Source organism: Myxocyprinus asiaticus, chromosome 12 (genome assembly GCF_019703515.2).
Source record: "Myxocyprinus asiaticus isolate MX2 ecotype Aquarium Trade chromosome 12, UBuf_Myxa_2, whole genome shotgun sequence".
NCBI lineage: Eukaryota > Metazoa > Chordata > Actinopteri > Cypriniformes > Catostomidae > Myxocyprinus > Myxocyprinus asiaticus.
Genome location: NC_059355.1, coordinates 14,212,407 through 14,237,864, shown reverse-complemented (window position 1 = coordinate 14,237,864; position 25,458 = coordinate 14,212,407). Strand labels below are relative to the sequence as shown.

At 37.5% G+C, this 25,458-nt stretch overlaps 1 protein-coding gene across 1 annotated transcript in view; it reads left to right on the top strand.

The window, feature by feature from the left end:
- Window positions 1-25,458, top strand: part of LOC127448657 (plexin-A1-like) — a 204,745-nt gene that overhangs the window by 64,984 nt on the left and 114,303 nt on the right. The window contains exon 3 of the mRNA XM_051711354.1: window positions 6,634-6,816. Within this exon, the coding sequence (XP_051567314.1) occupies window positions 6,634-6,816 (183 nt within the window). The remainder of the gene's footprint in view (window positions 1-6,633; window positions 6,817-25,458) is intronic.

Below are 25,458 nucleotides of genomic sequence, written 5' to 3'. Positions count from 1 at the left end.
AAAACAAAATCTTTGGTAGGCCTAGCCCACCTATGACAATCGGCCTATGTAACTGATTGAAATGTAATCTGGGATACTTACCATTCCAAATGAAGGACTTCGTTATGCTATCAAATTGCTTGAAATAAGAGAGGGGGACATCTACAGGTAGTTAAATTTTGGGAGTACAATTCATTTTAATAAAATTAACCTTCCCAATCATAGAGAAATGTAATGAAGCCCACCTGCCCACATTGCTCAATTTTTTTATTAAGGGGTCAAAATTAACTAAATCACACACATTTGCTGGGAATAAAATGCCCAAATACTTAATGCCCTGTTCGGGCTACTAGAAGGCACCCGGCTGAAAAGCTGTTACTGGACAGTACGCTGTTAGAGCCAAAGCTTCGGATTTAAACCAATTGACTCTGTATTCTGAGAAATTAGAAAAGGAATTAATAATTCTGTGGAGGCAAGGCATAGATCTAACGGGGTCGGAGGCGAATAATAAAATATCATCAGCGAAAGCAAAAACCTAATCACCATACCTCCCTCTACCACCCCGGAAAATCATCTTCCTTTCTTATCGCAGCTGCTAATGTTTCCAGGGCAAGACAGAACAGTAATGGGGAAAGAGGGCAACCCTGCCGTGTGCCCCTATCCAGAGTAAAATAATCTGAAATTAATCCATTTGTTTGTACCACCGCTACAGGGTGTTTATAAAGTAACTTAATCCATCCAATAAAGGTATTCCCGAACCTATATATTTCCAAAATCTTAAAAAAGATAATCCAATTCTACCATATCAAATGCCTTTCAGAGTCAAGTGAGATGGCAGAGTCTGATCTTTCGCCACTGACCACATGATATTGATGAAACGCCTAATGTTATCAGAAGAGCTGTGGCCCCGAATAAACCCCACTTGATCTATATGTATAAGAGGTGTCATAACTTAATCGGTTAGCCAGAATTTTTTACAATATTTAAATGTCTAGTTGGATCAGGGAAATTGGATGGTAACTCTTACACTCGCTTGGATCTTTGTCCTTTTTAAGAATCAGACTGATCTGGGCTTGTTTCATGGTTGGTGGGAGCTTTCCATTATTTAATGATTCCTTGTAAACTTCTAGCAAAAGTGGAGCCAGTTCTGTAGCATAAGATGTAAAAAATTCAGCAGCAAAGCCATCTGGCCCCAGAGACTTGCCTGTAGGCAAGGCCTTAATTACCTTGTCAAGCTCCTCCAAGTTTATCTCAGAATCAAGAGAATTTTCAATTTAGGGAGTTCTAATAGTTCCACAAAGTTTAGAAACTTCATCAGTAGACGAAGATGTGGAACTATAAAGATCAAGATAGAATTCTTTAAAAGCATTATTAATATCAATGGCCGAGGTAAAAATTTCACCACCAGCAGATTTCACTGAGGGAATGGTAGAACGGTGCTTCATCTCTGCCTCGGCACTTTTAATATTCCCTTCTCGTGGAGTTGGTCTCCAAATATCTGTAAGACCAAGATTTTTACACATCCTGTGGAGCATCAATGTTGCTCTAGGGGGCTTACACACTTTTGCTTCACTATGATCAAGGATTGAGTCCATCAAAAGATTAAATATCATGAGGGGTGCCAGCAGCTTGCAACATCCCTTCAAGATCTATAAATAAGCCCTGATCATCAGCGTTAGGTGTGTAAATATTAGCCAAAATCAACCTTTGCCCCTGGATTTCTGCTAAAACAATAATGACTCTTCCTAATTTATCTTTAATCTGTTTGAGACATGTGAATTGTAGATGTTTACTTATCAATGTAATGACTCCCCTGTTCTTACTTGAGCCAGCACTAAAGAAAACATATCCACCCCATATCTTCCCAAATTTTTCAGCTTCTTGCGGGGAAAGAAGCATTTCTTGAAGAAACACTATATCATATTTCTTACGTTTAAGAAAAGAAATAACCTTCCTTCTTTTTATGGGGTGCCCCAGCCCATTCACATTCCACATGGAGAGAGACAATCTGCTCATATTACCATTTGGCATTTTGACATATGAAAAAATTGATTGTTTGTCAAAAATAAAATTATAAACAACAATTAAACCCCGAACATCCCCCAGAAAAAAAAAACAGAAAAAAGAAAAACATGTGCATTAACCCAGTGCACGACGGCGCCAACCATCGTCCATCCATCTAAACGCAAACAGTCTATGTACGCCTACGAGAATCCCCGTGACAACTTTGCCGTCGGATTGTTCAAGTCCGGTGCTTCTATAAAAATTTTGTGAGACAGAATTACAAAACAGAAAATAATCTATAAAACAAACTCCAGCCAATAGGCGGAATAAGCACAAAGAACATGTAGCTTCATCCACATAACTGTCCCGAAGGTGTGTTCCTCCACAAAACAAGCTCCAGCTGGTAGCGGAACCAGCACACACAAAAATAAAAACCTTCAGTTTTCTCGGACAGTCAAACGAATGTTCAGTGAGCCGTCCCACTCGGCTGTTACATGAGTGTAACATATGCCCTAATCACTCCAATATTTGAAAGAAATATTCCATAAAACAAGCTCCATCCAATAGGAGGCATAAGCACAAAGAATGTGCAGATTCATCTACAAACTGTCCCGTAGGAGTGTTTTTCCACAAAACAAACTCCAGCCGCTAGGTGGAACCAACACAAAAAGAAACAAAAAAGGCGCTCAGTTTCCTCTGACAGTCAAGTGAATGTCAGGCCCACTCGGCTGCATCGAGAGCTTCACACAATGACTTACTCATTCCATTGACTTCATAAAGGACATCGATTGCTGTGGGCATATAAATATTTTGCGGCCATCCTTAGTATCTATTCTCAATTCGTCCGGGATCATCAGTGCAAAAGCGACCTTCCATTGATGTAAGAGTTTCTTGTATTCTTTGAATTGATCACGTTTTCTCTTGTTTAATTCGCAAAGTCTTGGAACAAGAAAATGCTGTGGTTCTTCCAATAAAGCCTTCCTTTACTCCTCACCTCGCGTAACATGAGATCTTTTTCGGATGATCTCAGAAATTTGGCCAGAATTGATCGGAGCCTGTCTCCCTCCATGGATCTCCAAGCCGGAACTCTGTGAGCTCGCTTGATTTCCAGCTTATGGCCTGTTATGTTGAGCAGACTCGGGAAGAGCTCGTCTAGGAATTTCACCATATCTCGGCCTTCTTCATCCACAGGAATTCCAACAATTCGGACGTTGTTTCGCCAGTTTCGATTCTCAAGGTCTTTCAACTTTTCCCAGAGGCGCTCCAAATCCACCTTGGTCACTAGCAGGTTAGCAGCTAATTCCCTCTCTGGTGACTCCAGATAATCGATCCGTTTCTCAACATCCGCCACTCTTGTAACCAACTCAGTGAATTTTGTCTCCATGGCAGTGATCGATCGACGTATTACAGCAAGATCCTCCAAGTCAGCAACGACCTTCGTCAGCATTGCCGACATTTTCAACAATTGACGCTGAATCTCTTTCACCTCACTGGCCAAATTGAGTCCTGGGCTTTCGGCCTGCTGCTCAGGGGCTTCAGCTTGAGCACGTAAGTGTCGTTTAATGTCTCAAGAGCCCAAGGATTTGAATTCTTTGACATATTGTCTTCATAGAACAGTTATGGAACAGGGTGTATCGAATCTCACTGGTTTATGACACACAAAGTATTAAAACTAGCAAAGTGCGCAGAGCTCGCCGTTCACGCGTCCGAACCTTTCATGGCCCCACGGAGCTCTCCCATGAATCCGATTCTAAAATAGTATTGTTACACTGCTAACTTTTTTTAAAGAAATAATAATAAAAGATTATCCTACACTACTTATGCCAACATGTCTTTTTGAATTTCAGCTTTTAATGAGACTTGAATTTTTGTTAACTCTGGAGTACACCACGTGACATTTTTTACTTTAAGATAGGGGTTACGGGTTGACCGATATGGTTTTTTCAGGGCCGATAACGATTATTAGTAATCAAGGAGACCGATGTTTGGGGCAGATGTACATTTGCAGTAAAAATAAAAATGTCATGTTAGTGTCAAAATGTACACTATCACAAACTCCAACACAAAACCAGGGGTTGTGTTAACCGAAAATTCTCTGTCATTTACCGATTTTCTTTTCTTTTTTTTTTTCTTTTTTTTTTGAAAGATTGACAGAAAATTTCAAATGCTGTCTGTCATTTTGACAGATAAAAAGAAAACATTTTCACCTAGTGCATCAGGTTTGACATCACTGTCTCTTTCACACACACTCCCGCTGCATGCGTGTGTGTGTGTGTGCATGCGCATGTGTGCCCTGTTTATTGCCTGGTATTAAGATGTGAATTAACAGGCATCATCACCATTAACACCTGCTTCGTTGTTCATTGTTTTGTCACGCTGCTAATCTAAAATGTAGAAATGGTGAGAGGGGGCAACCATTGTCACGATGTCTCGCGGTCCCGCTGAAATCAGTCCGGACCCAGACCATGGCCTGCTAATTGGTGACCGCTGACATAGAGTATTGTGATGTTTATTGCAACTTCAGTATCTGCATTCGTTCGTTTGGAAAAAAAGCAGCTTGTCCTCTCAGTGATATATCTTTCTCTCACTGCTTTCCTCTTATCCACCTCTCCCCCACAAATATGGAGTACAGTGTTGATTGGTCATTTACTCGTGACATGTAACCAATCCAATAATACTGTGGGCGGAACATTGACCCAGACTACAAGCAGTAACCTTTCAGAGAGAGGTGGTGGCATCAGAACCAACAAGCGCAATATAAAATGTATTAATTTAATCGGCAATCAGATCAGACAAAATAACGATTCCAATGATTAGAAAAATTATGAATATTGGATCTAATTATCCGCCAGGCCGATAATCGATCAACCCCTACTAGGGGAGTGTAAAAATATAGAACTGCCGGTTTTCTTAAAGAGACGTTATCGGCATTTAGTGTTCAAATGTTCAACAGATCAAGGTAAATACCTATAAATAGTACAAATTATGCAATTAAGCAATAAATATGTAACAAAAAATAATATTTGCAAAATAATATCATAATTATTGATTGAATACATGGATTTGTTCATTTAAAAAAAAGCTAAAATGTGACCAAAGTTATGGAAAACTCAAAAGTTTTCTGTGTCTGTCTCTTTTTCTCTGTGCGGAATGTTATGTGTTTAATGTTTGGTTGTGACTCTGCCCTGGGCAGACACATAATCAGCAGTCTGAACACACACTCACATACACATGTCTATTGTTTTGTTGTGTGTGTGTTTGTGTGTCCCTCTACAAACCAAATTTAATCCAGCATTAGTTTTCACCTCACTAGCAAAGTGTTCATGTGAATGGTAAATCTGTGGAATGGATTTAAATGTTGTTAACAGTTTGAACCCTTTCAGACGCTGTGCCTATTCCAATGGACATCACTTTTCTCAAGTAATAACAATGTAATAACTTCTTTTTTCTCTTGTTAAAAGTTTTTGTCATTTGGTGCTGCCCAAATCACAAAGAATTATTGGATTAGATGCTGCTAAATCAAACGATGAGTGTCATATCACACTTTGTTACTTTTTGAAGAAAAAAAAAGTCCTTTGAAAGAAAGCCTGTTGACATGTTACACAAGGACTCTATGAAATCTGTTTTATTTTTTTCTAAATTCAGTGCTTTAAAGTTTATTTAAATTGTATGATAAAATGAATGAAATAAATTCAGAGAACTTACATCAAAGGAAAACAACAATTACTTTTCTACATACCATTACATTATTTCTATCAAATGAAGGGCTTTCAGATCCTCGGAGCACATTCCAAAGCACAACATTCTGTTGACAGATTCCTCTCTTTTTTGCCTATAATTTTGGACCATAATTGCTGGTAAAAAAAAACCTTAGAAAGGTGGCAGCATCATTATTTTATTTTTACACAGAGTTAGGTAGGTCTATTACTAAAATCAGTTGACTACATCAAGTCCAAAAATGTGAAAAAGCTCTTTTTGGTGTTGTTTTTCTAAAGTTGGAGCACCTGAAACTCCAGAAGTAGCCTATCAAAGATATTTCAATATACTTTTCTATTCTGGTCCAGAACAAAACTTACCTTTTGTTATCTTCATTTTTAAGGTCTTAAATGGTTGCATTCAAGAGATATATGGCTCTCACTGTGGCTTCATCATGCGTAAATTGGTAAATTTGACCCATTTTCAGTGTGGTTCAAATGGTATGAAGCTAGTTTTTCCAAATGTCTGAAGAAGAAATAGTGTTGAAAATATATTTTTACCATTTTTTTAAAATAACAAAATAATGGATTACTCATTAATTATTGATTCATGGCATTTGATATTATTGTAAAATCAGCGTCCTGCCCTTCAATGGCAAATAAAAACAAAACAAAACTGTCTGCTTTACATGTCAGTCTGACAGTCTCTTCCTGTCTAAGTAGGCAGCTCTTGGCCAGAATAAGCTGCAATGTGGACCACACTTTATGCTGATAGTGAAAAGTATGGCTAGATTTCTGCTGGTAAAAAATGACATGCTGTAGTCACTAATAAAATGTTACTGCAGTGTGTCTGTGTAAGACTTCCGCTGAAATCCACCCTGTGAGTACATCTTACCCAGACGGTGACCTCTGGGTGGAGTCGTTCTTTCTAATTTTCTCTCTCTTTGCATTTCAGCCTCTCCAGATCGACGATAATTTCTGCGGTCAGGATTTTAACCAGCCTCTAGGGGGCACCAGCACTATCGAGGGCATTCCGCTCTTCATAGACAAAGATGACGGAATTACTTCGGTAGCTGCATATGATTACCGTGGCAACACTGTGGTTTTCGCAGGAACTCGTAATGGCCGAATGAAGAAGGTAAGATTTATGCAGTTCCACAAATTTGTGCTTTATTGGTATGTAAATGCTTTTTTTATTATTATTATTTAATTTTTGCTATGAAAAGTCTTAGGTTTGTTGGTTGTTCAGAGCGGATTGAGATTTTTGATTAAAATGTTGTGTACTCTTAAATGTTGATCAAATAAACTTTTAGCATATATACACATTTAAAATGTACAATCTTTCTCTTGTGTGACAATGGACCAATATACTGCTGACTCATCTATTATGCAGTGGCGTATCCAATTTTTGTCCAATCAGATGCTCTGATATAAACTAAAGCCTACTGGCTGTTTTAAAAAAAATTTACAAGCTCTTCAATATGTCCTGTCCCAACTTCCTGTTTCAGTAGTAACCATTCTCATGTAAATTGTCGCTGATTGTGCAAAAAAGTGTTCAGAAAACCATTTATAGATTGATGCAAAATGCCTCAAAAGACCCTGTGGCGTTTTATGCAAACGTGGATTTTGGGACGATAACGCATATTTTGTGTATTCTGCAACAATTTACATAAGACTAGCTTTACAAATGATTTGTGCAAATTTGTTCTAAACACATGAAACCAAATTAAATCTTTGTGGCTTTTAGTCCGTCTATTAGCTTTGAGGCTAACCTCTATGCTATTGTATTGCTAAACATTAACAAATTAATTTTTAGCAGATATGCACATTTAGAATGTACAATCATCTTGTATGCAGTGGTATAGTTGTGCTCAAAAGTTTGCATACCCTGGCAGAAATTGTGAAATTTTGGCATTGATTTTGAAAATATGACTGATCATGCAAAAAACTTTTAAGTCTTTTATTTAAGGATAGTGATCATATGAAGCCATTTATTATCACATAGTTGTTTGGCTCCTTTTTAAATCATAATGGTAACAGAAATCACCCAAATGGCCCTGATCAAAAGTTTATATACCCTTGAATGTTTGGCCTTGTTACAGACACACAAGGTGACACACACAGGTTTAAATGGCAATTAAAGGTTAATTTCCCACACCTGTGGCTTTTTAAATTGCAATTAGTGTCTGTGTATAAATAGTCAATGAGTTTGTTAGCTCTCACGTGGATGCACTGAGCAGGCTAGATACTGAGCCATGGGGAGCAGAAAAGAACTGTCAAAAGACCTGCATAACAAGGTAATGGAACTTTATAAAGATGGAAAAGGATATAAAAAGATATCCAAAGCCTTGAAAATGCCAGTCAGTACTGTTCAATCACTTATTAAGAAGTGGAAAATTTGGGGATCTCTTGATTCCAAGCCAAGGTCAGGTAGACCAAGAAAGATTTCAGCCACAACTGCCAGAAGAATTGTTCGGGATACAAAGAAAACCCCACAGGTAACCTCAGGAGAAATATAGGCTGCTCTGGAAAAAGATGGTGTAGTTGTTTCAAGGAGCACAATACGACGATACTTGAACAAAAATGAGCTGCATGGTCGAGTTGCCAGAAACAAGCCTTTACTGCGCCAGTGCCACAAAAAAGCCCAGTTACAATATGCCTAACAACACCTTGACACGCCTCACAGCTTCTGGCACACTGTAATTTGGAGTGACGAGACCAAAATAGAGCTTTATGGTCACAACCATAAGTGCTGTGTTTGGAGAGGGGTCAACAAGGCCTATAGTGAAAAGAATACCATCCCCACTGTGAAGCATGGTGGTGGCTCACTGATGTTTTGGGGGAGTATGAGCTCTAAAGGCATGGGGAATCTTGTGAAAATTGATGGCAAGATGAATGCAGCATGTTATCAGAAAATACTGGCAGACAATTTGCATTCTTCTGCACGAAAGCTGCGCATGGGATGCTCTTGGACTTTCCAGCACGACAATGACCCTAAGCACGAGGCCAAGTTGACCCTCCAGTGGTTACAGCAGAAAAAGGTGAAGGTTCTGGAGTGGCCATTACGGTCTCCTGACCTTAGTATCATTGAGCCACTCTGGGGAGATCTCAAATGTGTGGTTCATGCAAGATGACCAAAGACTTTGCATGACCTGGAGGCATTTTGCCAAGACGAATGGGCAGCTATACCACCTGCAAAAATTTGGGGCCTCATAGACAACTATTACAAAAGACTGCATGCTGTCATTGATGCTAAAGGGGGCAATACACAGTATTAAGAACTAAGGGTATGCAGACTTTTGAACAGGGGTCATTTCATTTTTTTCTTTGTTGCCATGTTTTGTTTTATGATTGTGCCATTCTGTTAAAACCTACAGTTGAATATGAATCCCATAAAAAATAAAAGAAATGTGTTTTGCCTGCTCACTCATGTTTTCTTGAGTTTTTATGAATGGTACATATATTACCAATTCTTCAAGGGTATGCAAACTTTTGAGCACAACTGTATATCAAATTTTTGTCCAATCAAATGCCCTCAGACATAAAAGAAAGGCTTTTGGCTACTTGAAAAAAATTTTAATAGTAAAATGTAAATTGTTGCAGAAATTGCAAAAGAATACATTATTGTTTGGAAAACCATTTGTGGATTGATGCAAATTCTTTGACTATTTACGTAAAATTTAAATGTAGTTTTTCTGACACAATAAAAAAATGGACCAATAATGTTAATGACTCCTTGTACGCAGGGACGTATCCAGTTTTTCTTTTTTTTTTTTTTTTTAATCAAATTCTCTTTCTGACAAACTAAAGGCTATTGGCTACTTAAAAAATGGACGAATAGGAACTATTCTTATGTAAATCGTCACAGAATGTGCAAAAGTATAAGTTCGGAAATCTCTTTGTAGATTGATACAGAATGCGCTAAAGAATCCTGTGATGATTAATGTAAACATGGTTTTATGGACGATTATGCATTCTTTGTGCATTCTGCATCAATTAATGTAAGAATAGTTGTATGAATGATTTGCGCAAACTTGTAATAACAATAATAATAATTAAAATTATAATAAAAAATTTTGATGACAGAGGTGTATCCAATTTGTAGTCCAATCAATTGCTCTTTCTGATGTAAACTAATGGTTATTGGCTGCTTTAAAAAATTGACGAGCTCTTCAAAATATCCCGCCCCGACTTCCTGGTTCAGTAGGAAATAAGTTGACAGGAAATAAAGCTGCTCTCTTCAAGCAATTTCATGAGGTCTTTAATTGGAAACAGTAGTTTGGTGATGTGGCTCATTTTTGCTGTTTGCACTGAGGTGTGAAATGTGAAGTATGCTGCAGGTGGGTGTTATCATACGATGAGCTCAGAGTAAAGGGCTAATCATGATGTTGTGAATGAGAGTGTGTGTGTGTGTGTGTTGGTCTCGCTGCAGAAATTTTCACTGGAGCGTCTCATGATGGATACCCTGAGATGTGAAATGGAGGACAGACTCTGTCCATCCTTGAAAGACACACAAGATCTGAAAGAAATATACAGTAGCTTTACATTATGTGTGTTTGACTGTTACAGTCAGTCACAGCTGTGCTTTTTTTAAAGACACTGTGTGACTTTAGTTGCACAAACAAATTTTTCACATTTCATCAGTTCTAGCTTTTAGGGCTCTTTCATACTAGAGCCTTCGATGGGTTAGTTTCACTCATGTTAACATTGGCTATAGGTAAAATTACACTGACATCACACCACAGGAAACAGGTGTGATGATTAGAGCCCGACCGATATGGGATTTTTGAGACCGATACTGATTTTAGAGGGGGGAAATTCATCGATTACCGATATGGTGGCTGATATAGTTAATTCTTGAGCTGGAATGAAAACAGACCTTTTCTATGTGGATTGTGCACCGATTTTGCACCGATATGACTACGCAAAGGTACTCAGAAGGCTGCTTTCTTAAACAAATATTTTTATCAAAGAATATTTGACATTATTAAACATTGTCAACAAATTCTAGAAATGAACACTGAGCAAATAAAGAATAAATAAAAATACAATAAATAGCTTAATAAACATCAGTACTGTGTGTTCAGTATCAGACAGTTGCTGACCATTTAAATAAAAATACATTAAATAGCTATATAAACATCAGTACTGTTTAGTGTAAGTCAGTTGCTGACCATTTAAATAAATAACAAATAAAAATACAATAAATAGCTAAATAAACATTAGTACTGTATGTTTAGTATCAGTCAATTGCTGACCATTAAAATAAAGAATAAATTCAAATAAAATAAATAACTAAATAAATATCAGTACTGTTTAGTATTAATCAAATGCTGACTATTTTAATACTGCCAGTCAGTTAGGGGCAGGTTGTAAAATAAGAAGCATTTACACCTGCCGAATCAAGAGATAAACAGCGGCAGCGGTGTTACACAACATATTCTGCTATACAAGTGCAGGGGGAACTTTCAACTGTGGAAAACCAGACCTTTAAATATTACATTTTATAAATGCAATGACTGGAATTGTTCGGTTGAAGGGGGTACCAAACTGTGAATCCTGAACAAAACAGTTTGGTGAATACATATTGACACATTAGCTTCCACTCAGCTGACAAGGTTTGAAAGTAGCTACGTGGTTAGCTAGTTAGCTATGAGCTCGTTGCCATGGAGAGTAAAAGATGGACGTTGTTTATTTACTTTCCAGCATTGCATTTCACCAACTAGGTAACAACATAGCATGAAATCAACACTCAACAGACACAATCCACCACCGCACCGTTGTCTGCTGAGCTGCAAAAAGATGCTCTGATGTTTACCCTTTCAGTCTGCTACATTACATACTGCACTGAAAAACTATAGCTGGCTAACCACAAACAGATGTGATAAACATGAGTGACATGGTTGTCAGGTACAGTGTTAACGTTATATTAGTTATATTGAAAAGGGAAAATGATGGGGTCATTGTTTATTAACTTTCCAGTATGTATTTCACAAACTAGTTAGCAGCTTACCGAGAAGACACCGCTTAACTCCGCCCTGTCTGCAGAACCACCGTCAGCTCAGCCCTGTTAACAGTGGAGTCGGAGTGCACTCTGCTGGACAAACTACGTTATTACACCAATTCTAAAGTATTGTTTTCTGCATTATATGTTCTGAAAAAAGTTTTAATATCTGCACATATCGGTAAACATATCGGCCGACTGATAAAACGGTCAGGCACTAGTGATGATTACACATCCTCACATGTTTAACGCTTCTAAAGCCTAAGAAATGTGATGTATTAAAATAAAAACTACCACTAGACATGCAAGATGTATCTTTACTGCTTAAATTATTAACCCACGTACATTAAATAATAATATTTTACTTCAATATGATCATATTCCATATCAAAACTTAATAACAGCCATTTCGATTGAACGATATTATTTACTGCATTCAAAATAAATGCAAAGACATTATTTTCACAGTATGACATTCACTTATCCTTTCACAAACAGTAGTCCATGTTCTGCGGTGGTGGAGACGGGATCGGTTCCTTCTGCTTTATCGTATATGGTGGTCTTGATCATATAATCATTAGATTATATTATACCTCATATCTGTCACAGCGACAGCACTTTGGAAATTAAAAACAGCCGTTTGCGATCAGAGTTTGTGTGATTTCTTCGTAAAAAAGTTAATATCCACCAACAGCTGCTGCGGGACAATTGTGTCTAATAGAGCAGATGTGATAACAATAACAGTGACCTGTGAATTATCATCATTTATGTAAAATCCTGTGTTTTGCCTGATGCAATGATCTGGTGGAAATTTAAAGAAGCCCTAATCTCCAGTAATCTGTGGAAAACGGGGTGTTTCAACCCCCAAAACAGCACTTTTTGGGCAGTTTCAGCGCAATTTAGAAGCACCCATAGACAGCAGTTTTTTACTGGGCAGCAAAAGAACACGGATGAGGCGTGGCGTAACTTCATCTATAGGAGGAGTGGAACCGATGTTTTCTGAAATTGTGCCATTTATGTAAATTTGGATAGTGCCTCATAAAGGGCGTATATCAGTGCTGCACAGAAATTTTTCCCAGAACGTTCTCGTATCCGGTAGCAACTCTTCCACGGCCCGGTACTGGGTCGCGACCCGGGGGTTAGGGACCTCTCTGCCACAATAATGCAATTTATTTCAAATTAATTTCAGTCCATTTTATATATTTATTATTATGCAATATTTAAATAAATCATCTTTTTTGGGGGCCTTTCTCAGCACATAATGATATGTGGTTAAGTAGATTAATAGGCATGTCATTTAATTATTTTGATTACAAAGTTTTATTCGATTGACAGACCTAATTATATATATGAGTATTTGTAGCACAACTTCTCACTGGAGTGTGCATTTCCTACCATATGGCAGCATTTTTGCATAACTGCGATAAAAACGATTCACCAATTTCTACCAGTTGACACATTTCTACAGGTATAACCTATTGATGTAAAAAATCCGACACTGTTTAAAACTAAAGTTTACGCTGCAAACTGTATCGCAAAGGGGCGTCAGTGTAGACATAGGCTTATTTGTTGTTTATATGAGGGAATGTTTTTATTTGTATTTATTTATTTGTTTATTTTGGATGATAAGCCAAAAAGCATATTTATAATGTGTTACTGTTTTTGTTTTGATTCTCTTTATAAATTATAATACCAATCATTAGCTCCTTAACATATGACTGCACACATTTTAACACTTATTCAGTATACAATAATGTGGGGGCATTTCTACTCATTTAACATCCAAAGAGCTTAGCAAATATATAGCAAATATAAAAGTCTTTAATATACAGTAGCAAGAACAGTTTATTTAATTGTAAGGGTCAGAATGTAGAATGGTAATTAACTAAATTATGCCTAAATTAGTGAAAGAAACCTTGACTAGTGGACTTTATGGAAGAAAAACAATACAGAAGTGTAGAAATTGGTTTCTTTGTATATTGGGATGCATATGTGTTTAGTTAAAGCCTTTAAATGTTTGTCAGTGTTGCACAACACTATCAGGCTGTAGTAATTTATACGTGCAGTCTAGATCATTGGAGTAAGTCCAGTCTTAAGTGTTCTGGTCACCGGGCTCTCATATGACATGTTGTTTTGGGTCTGTCTGGCTGGGATGAACCGGCTTTAATCCTGCTGATTTGGAACGTCGCAGCAGAGGGCACGTCTGAAGACGAGAAACCCAGCTTGAGCACTCTTCATCTGGGTTTACCATGCTAGACCAGCCAGTCTGGCCAAATCAACAACAGATGGACCAATTGGGCAGAAAGAAACACACACACACACACACACACACACATACACACATGCTGCGGTCTAAGCTCACAGTAAATTCAGTCATCCCTTCTCTCTCTATGTAATGTTGTTAATTATGACTCAATATAGAACTGGTGGTGCATCTGTGACCGTACATAATTAACGGATTCCTCTTTTGAGTTGAGCTTAATGTGCCTTGAGTGTTAATAACAGGTGTGTGATGGGGTTTTCAATGGCCAATATCTAGCAGTATCTATAAACATGATATATACATTTAATGATGGCAAATGACATGTACATGTGTAAATTGTCGCATTATGTAAAGGCATTCTTGTCTAATTTGTTACAAAATGCGGGAAAAAATGTGTAATTGTTCGTTAAACTATTCTTAAGTAAATTATCACAAAAGGTGCAAAAGAATATGTAATTGGTCGAAAAACCGTTTGTAGATTGACGCAGAGTGCACAAGCAAATCTTGTTACAATTTACGTAAAAATGGTTTTGTGAACGAGTAGGCATTCTTTTGTGCATTCTGAAACTATTTACATAAGAATAGTTTTACATGGGGGGCCTGGGTAGTACAGCGAATAAACACGCTGACTATCACCCCTGGAGTCGCGAGTTTGAATCCAGGGCGCTCTGAGGGACTCCAGCCAGGTCTCCTAAGCAACCAAATTGGCCTGGTTGCTAGGGAGGGTAGAGTCGCATGGGGTAACCTCCTCGCGGTCGCTGTAATGTGTGGTTCTTGCTCTCGGTGGGGCGCATAGAGTTGTGCGTGGATGCCGCAGAGAATAGCATGGGCCTCCACACGCGCTACGTCTCCGCGGTAACGCGCTCAACAAGCCACGTGATAAAATGCACAGATTGACGTCTCAGACGCGGAGGCAACTGAGATTCGTCCTCCGCCACCCTGATTGAGGTGAGTCACTATGCCACCACGAGGACTTTGAGGAATTGGGCATTCCAAATTTGGGAGAAAAGAAAAAATAATAGTTTTACAAATGATTTACGCATTTTGTTCTATTTGATTTGTTGCAGAATGCATTAAAATGAGTAATTGTTCGTAAAAGCATTCTTATGTAAAGTGCTGCAGAATGCGCAAAATCTTACATAATTGTTCGCAAAAAACATTTTTAGATAGACGCAGAATGCGTGAGAATCTTGTGACAATTTGTGTGAGATTGGTTTTATAAGCGATGAAGGATTCTTTTGCACATTCTGTGACTAAGAATAGATTTGTGAATGATTAATGCAAATTTGTTCATTCATGAAACATGATCAGAAAGAATTTCTGTAAGTCATATGCAAAGCCATTTTATGTAAATTATTGCATTTCATAAATGTTTTTATAATTTGTAGAAGCATTCTTATTTAATTCAATACAGAATGTGCAAAAGAATGTGCAATTGTTTTTAAAGTGTTTGTAAATAGAAATGCACAAAATATTCTCATAAGAATTTTTTTTTCCAAATGATTTAGCTACACAACTTTGTTTTGCTCGATTTGTTGCAGAATGCAGAAAAAAAAAAAAAAGAGTAATTGTTTCTTAAAAGCATTTTTGTATAAATTGTCGCAGACTGCACTAAAGATTATGTAATTGTGTGTAAAATTGCTTGTGGATAAATGCAGAAAAATAAAGTAATTCACAAAAATATCCTATTGGACAATCCTGAGACAGTTTATGCAGTAATGATTTTACAAACGATATATAAAAAAAAAACAATTTTTATGCCTTAGTAAATTTCCATAATTATTTTACTAATGACTTATAAACATTTGTTTCTCACATTTTTCGTTCATGAGCGAAGCCCATTTTACAAATTATTTTCTTGTAATTCACCAAAAAGAAATTGAAAATAGATTATTTCAAATCAACTTTCATAGCTAGCAATAGATTTTAGAAATGGCACTAGGGGGAGCTAACAAACAGACGCGATTATCCACCGATGCCGATAATCTAAAAGTTGCCAAATATTTTGCAAGAGTCTTCATATGAACTGGTGATTGAATCAAAGTATCTTTTGACATATCAAGGTGAAATTTTGCACAGTACTTCAGAGTGATGTCATCTTGAAGCCTATTAGGTTGGAAAAAACATTAGTCAAAATAGCATTAGATTTTTTGGTCATGGATATTGAGACAATGTGGACATTTACATAAATGCGCACCTTTCAGCCATTTTGTATTGTATTCATTATTGCTAAATATCAAATTGAAAGACATGTATCCTACACATGCATACCGAGTTTCAAGTCAATTGGAGGTATGGTTCAGGAGAAGTAGATTTTTGTAGTTTTGGACAAATTTGTATTGTACAGGAAAATCCATCATGGCGGACTTTGTGTTCTAGAGGCGCTTTTATTCCTCATGAGAATCTTGAGTTATTGGGCAATTTAATAAGGAATAAGAAGAAGAAGAATAGTAAGAAAAACAATAGGATTCCTCCGGTAGGAGTGCAGATAGAAAAATAATTAAGGCAAAAATAAATAAAAAGCGCAGATCAAAATAATTAGTGCAGATCAAAAAAATAAGCATGAATCAAAAATATATAAACACATTTAAAATATGCTGCAAAAAAAAAAAAAAAAGATAATATGAGCAAAATTGTCAGAGAGCACAAAAAACAGTAATATAATTTATTTTATTTTTGTTATTATTTTTTCTTTATGCTTACGCTGTATTTTTCTTTGCTTTTGTTTACAAGTTCTGCACTTTGTTTTCCAAAACTTGTGAGTAGAGTTCATGTAAATCAGGGGGTGTTTTGCATCACCATTGGTCCACTAGTTCTTGATCGACAGCTCCTCCTCAAGCCAATCATTCAAAGAGGGGAGGTGATGTAACTCCAGTGCGACTCCGACGGCTGCTGCTCAATATTATATTAATTGTGGTTGATAGATACGCTTCTTGTGTCTGTTTTGAGTATTGAAAGCTGAATTTAGTTAGCAGAGTCTTATTTTAGGCATTATTTAAGACTTCTTTGTTCGTAGGTTATTTTCTGCATATAAAAAAAAAAAACCAAAAAAACAAGGCTGGGTTGGTGTGGATGTTTTTATGTTTTTATTAGCTGTACCAATGTAGTTGCGAGTTCAGAATCCAACTTGATCTGCTTTTAATGGACTATAGACTTAAATTAATGGACTATGATAATGGGCTACTCGGACATCACATTGTTTCCTAGAGCTGGCAGAAAATACTCAAAACAGACACAAGCAGCGTATCAACCACAAATAATATAATATTCAGAGCAGCAGCCATCAGAGTTGCATTGGAGTGATGTCACCTCCCCTCTTCGAATGATTGGCTAGAGCAGGAGCTGTCGATCAAGAACTAGTGGACCAATAGGGATGCAAAACGCCTCCTGATTTACATGAAACTCTACTCACAAGTTTTGGAAAACCAAGCGCAGAACTTGGAAACAAAAGCAAAGAAAAATACAGTGTAAGCATAAAAAAAAATGAAAATACGAGAAAATTGTCAGAGAGCACAAAAAACAGTAACAACCAAGGAAAACATGATTTGTTTGCAATTCTGATGACTTTGCTTTAATTTTTCTGTTGTTTTTTTTGCAGCATATTTTAAATGTTTATATATTTTTGATTCATGCTTGTTATTTTTTTGATCTGCGCTAATTATTTTGATCTGCGCTTTTTATTTATTTTTGGGCTTATTATTTTTTGATTCACGTTTATTATTTTTGGATCCGTGACCGCAATACATTTGATGGGATTTTGATCCCATATGTAGTTCCTAGTCAATCAAACAAACACACTCATGCGTTTGCGCACACACACAAACACACACACACAAGAATCCTTCATTATCACCCCTCTTACACAGAGTTCAAAGAGTTGGCTGCAATTTGAGCTGTGGAGGTTAATTACACAACACACAGAGCAACACCGTGAGCTGTTGCGTGTGTAAGGCTGAGTGCTACACGTCTGTAATTAGTGTCTCTGCATGAGATCTGGTTAAGAACACACACTCCGGCATAACACTTACTGAGTCACTCCATTATCACTCAGGGATCATATCTGCTGTATTCTGATGCTTTTGCTTTATATTCCTCTCTGATTCTTTATTGATTTTAACCAGAAATGGTATATGTAGATGAGATGCCCACACTTAAAATAAATCACCTTTTTGATAGAAAGATCTCCTGTCTGTTTACACAAGAACACACATGTGCATTAGCTGGACCAGCTTGAAAATGTTTTGTTTTTTGTGTGTGTGATCTGAGCTGAAATTATAAGATGCCATTGTTTTTTGGATTTTTCCCCTTTTTTCCCCAATTTGGAATGGCCAATTCCCAATGCGCTTTTAAGTCCTCGTGGTCGCGTAGTGATTCACCTCAATCCGGGTGGCGGAGGACGAATCCCAGCTGCCTCCGCGTCTGAGACAGTCAACCCACGCATCTTATCACGTGGCTTGTTGAGCGCATCGCCACAGAGACATAGCACGTATGGAGGCTTCACGCCACCCACCGCGGCATCCACGCTCAACTCACCACGCGCCCCACTGAGAACGAACCACATTATAGCGACCACGAGGAGGTTACTCTACCCTCCCTAGCAACTGGGCCAATTTGGTTGCTTAGAAGGCCTGGCTGGAGTCACTCAGCACGCCCTGGGATTCGAACTATCGAACTCCAGGGGTGGTAGCAAGCATCTTTACCACTGAGCTACCCAGGCCCCCTAAAAGATGCCATTGTTGACAGATTTTATTGCTGATTTGAAATGTGTTATTGAATCAAAATTTTGATAAATAGTTTTGGAGGTTTCAGTCTTTCCTCATGTATGTAGATAGAAGCTGTGCGTGAATTAGAGGTAGACAGATATATCGGTTTTACCGATCAATCTGTGCCGATAGTTGCTAATAGTTTGAATCTAGTGAATGAAGGCTATAAAAAGCTTAATTTGGTAAATACTTAAATATAGAGTATTGAAATGGAGCCAAGTTTCCGTCATTTCAAAATAAATGGAAAGCGTGTTCTGGGCTTGTTTATAGTTAAAAGTCCCGTGTTATGCACCAAATCTTAATTGTTTTCTGATTATTATTATTGGGATTTTGATTGCACAATAAACTGCTGAGATTTTTCATTTTGAAATCTTGTAGCCTTGTAATCTTGTCTGTCATAATTCTGAAAGACTTAGATATTTTTTTTTGCATTCTATAAATTCTATAAACCAATTTTAAAAACTATTGGCCTTTTCCACCACCTTAAATGTCTGTAAAGTCCACTATCGGTTGACCTCTAGCTTGTATGTATGAAAATAGTTGAATATTTTGAATATGGCCACAGAGGGATCTGACTTGCCTTAAAGGGACTTTGTTGTTACTTGGAACATTCTGACAGCTTCAGACTACAAAGTCTAGAATCAACATCTTTTCACATGTTGTACTGCAGTAACAGTGTTTTCTCAAGGTGGTGGATGTTGTTTTTGGCCTTTTATTATCATTGGGCATTGTAAGTACACTCATTCAAAGAAATCCCATTGCAAACAGAGTTGGCAGCCTCTTTTGGCACAACTGTGTTGATTTATACCTGAAACACTCGAGGTAATTTACATCTGTTAGAACTAGTAAATATTGACATAAAAATTTCCCTGTTTCTTACTCATTATGCAAATAGTCTCATGCCAGACTTTGACTATCAGCAGAAAGTCCATTTCAAATTGCAGCTTGTTCTGGCCAAGAACAGCCCACGACAACACTGAATTTTTCTGCTTACTGTTTCCTTACGTCATTGTTTTCCAAAGTATGCGGTCATGGAGAGCATTTTCGATCTATGTTTGGTGAAGAAATGGAAATGCCGTTCCAGTGTTTTTGTTTTGTTTGAAAGCGCATTAAATAAGTTTTGTTTGAAAGCGCATTAAATTCGTTACGTTCACGCCTCTCATCCACATTGGAACAGCACTGAAAATGGAGACTTTCAAAGAATACTCTCCATAACTGCATACTTTGGAAAATTTTTCGAATTTATATTCCGGGTTCAATACAAGTTAAGTTCAATCGACAGCATTTGTGGCATAATGCTGATTACCACAAAAATGTATTTAGACTCGTCCCTCCCTTTCTAAGCCCAGTCTTACAAAAGTTAAATGACTATATTGTTTTGTATGAATGAGTGATCAAGATGGTTTTCACATCATTTTGTAGCAAAAACTCTAGGCTACAAGATCCAGTTCTCAAAAGTCTTGTGAACAAAGGTTTAGTGTGTTATATGGCCTTATTTCAGTGACTTAAAATGTTTGTTTTTTCAAAAACCACGCATAAACGTTATTTTCTCAAAAATACAAACATGTACATACATGTTGCTCACATATTATTGTAGTCCAGTTTGTGCTGAATACAGTGTTATCAGACTTTAGCCATTAATATGTTTTTAAGCAATAGAAAAAAGCACAAATGTCAAGCCATGTCAAAACTTCTCCAGGGCCCAAAACACCCTCAGACCCCAGAGGCATGAGCTTTACACGATGGCACGCAACAACAAAACTAACCTTGACTGGTCATTTTCATGTCTCCGTCGTTTCTACATGCAAGCAGGCAATTTTCGGCACCCTCAAGAAATAAATCGGTCAAACAGGAAAATTTATTGGCCGATGCTGATCATTAAAAAAGTCCGAATATCGGCCGATTTATCGGCATTGGCGATATATCGGTCGACCACTAGTTAAAATGCTCACTGTTTCAATAGTAAAGCCACAATAAATCAACAATATGTGTTAACATGATTTTAGTGTGATAAAATAGCTTACCTTTTCTGTGTAAAGTTATTTCCAATTTTACAACCTAAAATGGTCATGAAAAAGTTTTATTTTTTTTAAGAAAAAGGGACGAGTTTAATAAATGTTTGTTGTAATCAACATTATGCCACAAATGCTGTAGATTGAGCTGAATGTATTGAACTCCTTTAAACGATTTTCCTTTATCAGGTTAAGGTCATAAATGGTTTAAGCATAAGCCAGTCGGCACACATAGATTTTTGCCCATTACCTCGATTTCGTGTTGCACGTAAACACTTGTGTGGCATTCTTACCGGTTTATCCAATGTGTGCAAGTGTTTTACACAAGATGGTTAATGTTTTGATGTAAAACAACTAAATTTCAAATCTCTTGTAAATGCGGTTTTCTTGCGTTGTCAAATGTAACATTTTTGAATTATTGTCAGTAAATTGAAGTGCATGTAAACATGCTCACTGTCATGCCACAAGGTGTACAAGTTTATTTGTCAGTGTATTTGTTAGTGTTGAGTGTGTGTACAGGATTGTCACATGGCGATCATATGCCGCTGGATGCTCTTGTTAGAATGTTCCCACGTGCACACGCACACACACACACGCCTTAAGACAGTCACACAAAGAGTGCAGTGTTCTTCCATACATAAACGCGCACACACACAAACTCACACTTAGACACGACGACGAGCACAAAGACACAACTGTGTGTGTTGTACTGTGCACCGTCAGACCTAGAATCAAATAGAATGAGCCTTAAACACACACTTTCCCATTGACTTTTACATTTATTCTGTTTTTGATCGACCGACAGGACTTGGAGAGTGAACACTTGTCATCTTTACATATGCGCTAGAATATTCATGAAAATTCTGATCTGACTGCTTCCTCTTTGAGAGCTTTTAATCCACATCTCTGAGTGATATTCAAGAACATATCTTGAGGTATTTTGTGTATTTCATTCCAAACCTGTATGACTTTCTTTCTTCTGTCAGTTTTAAAATTAGTTGTTGGAATGTCCAAGCTACTGTTTTCCATACAATGAAAGCGGGTGGTGATTTATACTGCCAAGCTCCGAAAAGGACAAAAGTGTAGCATAAAAATATTCCATACAATTTGTTATATTCCAAGCTTTTATGTTAGGAACAGACTGATATTCACTGATAATCATCCCCTCGTTTGTGCTTGCGCATATTCAGGTTGGCACAACAAGTTAGCAACACAAAAATACAAGTTCAAATAGTTAGAGTGGAGTTGAACGAGTAATGCCAACTTTAGTAGTGCTTTTATGGTCCTTATGTCCTTTTTTGACCTTAACATCTCCTTTCAGCCAGAACTTGTGAAAATTACGTGACTTTGGGATGCCTGTTTGCAAAATGGTGTTACGTGGTTCATTACACATATAGTGGCAGTTTTGAGTGAAATGGTCAGATCACTAAGTGGCGGTAAAAGCGAGGTAGGTTTTTTTAAGGTAAATGCTCTCGAGTTTTAAATCAACAAAACAAACCTCCCTAACCTTAAACCTAAACTAACCGAAAGTGTCCGAAAATCAAATGCTGAAAATGATAAAATGAGATGAAAATGCAACCATGTCATTTTGTGGTGCTTCTATGACATTTTAGGCTCTTCAGGACTTGTACCCCAGTCCTTTACATCTCAAGAGCAACAAGCCATCAGTCGAGCCACCGTGCAATTTGATCACTCTCGAACAAGTTTGTAATTGTAGTTTAAGTAATGCAAACGTTAAAATTAGTCATTCGCTATAATAAAAGTGTTTAGATGTCATTAGATAGCATTGTGTGAGCAACAGGACGAAAAGTGTTTATGAACTGATAATCTGCCATTTTACTCATTTAATCATTTTGCAATCATTTAGGCGTAGTACCATGATTCTGAGACCAGGCTGTCTGGCAGAATTTTAATATCCCACCAGCATTCATACAGCTCTTCTGACATTTTAATCATTCTATGTGTGTGTGTTTGTGTGTGTGTGTGTGAACTGTGTCAAGGTGTTTCTGAGGTGTGTGTGTGTGTTTGTAATTGTGTCAGAATGAAGTTGTTGAAGTGTGTGAATGCTTTAGAAGTGCACTGACAGCAGCTTTACCAGCCTGTTAATTAGCTGTGTGTGTTTGTGTTTAATTTGGGGTTTGCATGGAAAATGCCCCAGCAGCAAAGCAGGTCCTGCTTTATTAGACCCTCGCTGGCTTGCGTTTGTTTTACTGTGTGTATGTCTCGTGGGGCAGATTGAGCTGTAGTTGTGCTTGATTCTGGAACGCACACACATTAGAGCAACAGCTAAACCTGAGAACTACACACTACTACCCAACATGCACAGGTTTACTAGTAGTTGGTGGATTGCCTGACTAATCAGCTGTAAGGGGGTTCGAGGGAAAGGAGGAGGCGAGAACCGGTTTGACAACTTAAATAATAATTTAATGAACAACTTAACCAAAAACACACCACCATAAACACACACAGTACAGCTGCCTGTAATTCTCTCTCTCTCTCTCTCTCGAACTGTCGTCCCCGGCCGCCTTTATCCCTCACGCGCCCCATCAGGCTGATTGGGGACCAGGCGTGTGTCATTCTAGCCCGGCCCCGCCCTCCTCGGCTCTACGTCAGCCTTAAGGAAACCCTGTTTAATTAGACTGGTTTCGCTTCACCTGGAGACTATAAAGTATGCAGAGTGCAACACACACACACAAAAATGACACCATAACAGAGAGCAATTTTTTATTTTTATTTTCTCAAATAAAATCAATGAATCAGCCACAATGCAGCACACACACACAAATACATGGGTGAGACTAACAAAGCCAGAAAGCAGAATGCAGAACACAGCACACACACACACACACACACACACACACACACACACAGAGAACAAAGACACACACAGAGTCTTCTGTTTTATACACTAATTAAAATTGCACAGTCCATTGCTGTTCATTTCTGTTTATTAATGTTAATTTTCTTTATATTATTCTTAATTTACATTAAGTTATTAGTTTTTGATGTTTGAAATAAATCATTGGTAACAAAATTATTTTATATCTTTGTAACACCAGGTCAGGTTTGACTGCAAGCATAATGTGACATTTTTGAAAAAACTGACTCTTCAAAACTGTAAAAAAAAAAATTTAATGCTAAACATGGACAAATAATAATTTGATAATGTCTAAATATATATCTAAATCCATAACTTAGGATAAAATACAGAATTACTACACAGTAGCTGGCTACATAGATCACTGCAGCCATCTACTGGCTATTATTGTTATAACATGATTCTCAAGTCGTTATTTTTCTTGTTTCACCAGATGGCAGTAATCCACCCTCAATACATGACACATTTTCATAATTTCACTTGACAGAATTGGAGGGTTTAAGGGGATGAACTTTTAAGATGCTTTCCAAGAGGATTTTACCGCACACACTGTCTTAACAGCTAAAGCACAGAGCGCTTATTGAAGCACCACCACTAAAAATATATATTTTTTAAAATGGAAAGAAAAAAATAATAAACTGGTCGAGCTCACTCATTATCTAGTCGGTTGTTTGTGACACATCTTTAATGGTTATTAGCAACAGCAATTCCTCTTTACCTGCAGCGTCAGTTTAAATTGATTTTTGACTTTAATTATAATGAATGTGTCTTGCCCAACGGGAGGTTTATGTTTCAGGATTAACCTTAATTTAATATTAATGCCTGAGGATGCTTGTTACTAAGCTGCACCACAGACGAATCAATATCTGGATTTGAAACGGATCCACAGTCAGATTAAAGCCAAGACTCTATTTTTCACAATAATGTCTGAGAAGTACAAAGATAATAAAGTAATAAGCCTCGAGAGGCTGCTTAACCCTAGTAATGTCAGTAACATATGGCCTCAATTGACTTATTACTTTTAAAAACCAGTGACAACAGCAATATGATTAACAACGCCAATGTTATATATACTGTACATTTTCACACGTTTTATTAATAAACATAAGAAAAAATTGTAGTTCATTAGCCTAAATGGTGCATACGGTTGCCAATCAAAGATACTTAAATGACTTGCAATCAGATTTTTGAGCTGGAACTATCCGGTTTATAAAAATATTTTTTGTAACATCACCACTAGATGCACCAAATGCAAAAGTAGCTTCAGAAGTAACGGTTTTCCGTATTGCCCCTTCCGCTTTACCCCTCGATTTTCATTGGTTAGACAAACAGGTAGTCCCATCCCAAATTCACGTCATTGGTTGGGTCAGAAGTTAACATTTTGTGCTATTCAAACAAAAAGCAATGTTTTGGTGGAGCCACACAGTCGCAGTTTCATAAAGTCAGCCTACCGCTGGCTTATTCATAGTTCTCTGCACATTAAACTGGAATACGAGAAAGTATTTAACCACTGAAACAAATTACACACCGCAGATTTAAAGACTCTCAGGATGTCTTTCGTGTGAAGTATGCTCATGTACTTCATTGACTCGAGTGACTGAGTGACTCTCTGGTTTGAGAGTGCAATAAATCACATGAAGTACTATATAAGCACGCTTCAAACGTTGTACGTTTGGCTCATTTTTTCTTGTGATTGTCGAGGAGGGGAGGGATGTGCTCGAAGTGTTGAGAAGGAGCAGATGTGTGGCACTGACTGAATGTTAAATCTATAATGCATTAGATTCCATCCATATGTATGGGTTCACTGCAGCCCAATGTATCCAGTGCAATGGTCAAGACCACCACGGAATCAGTACATGG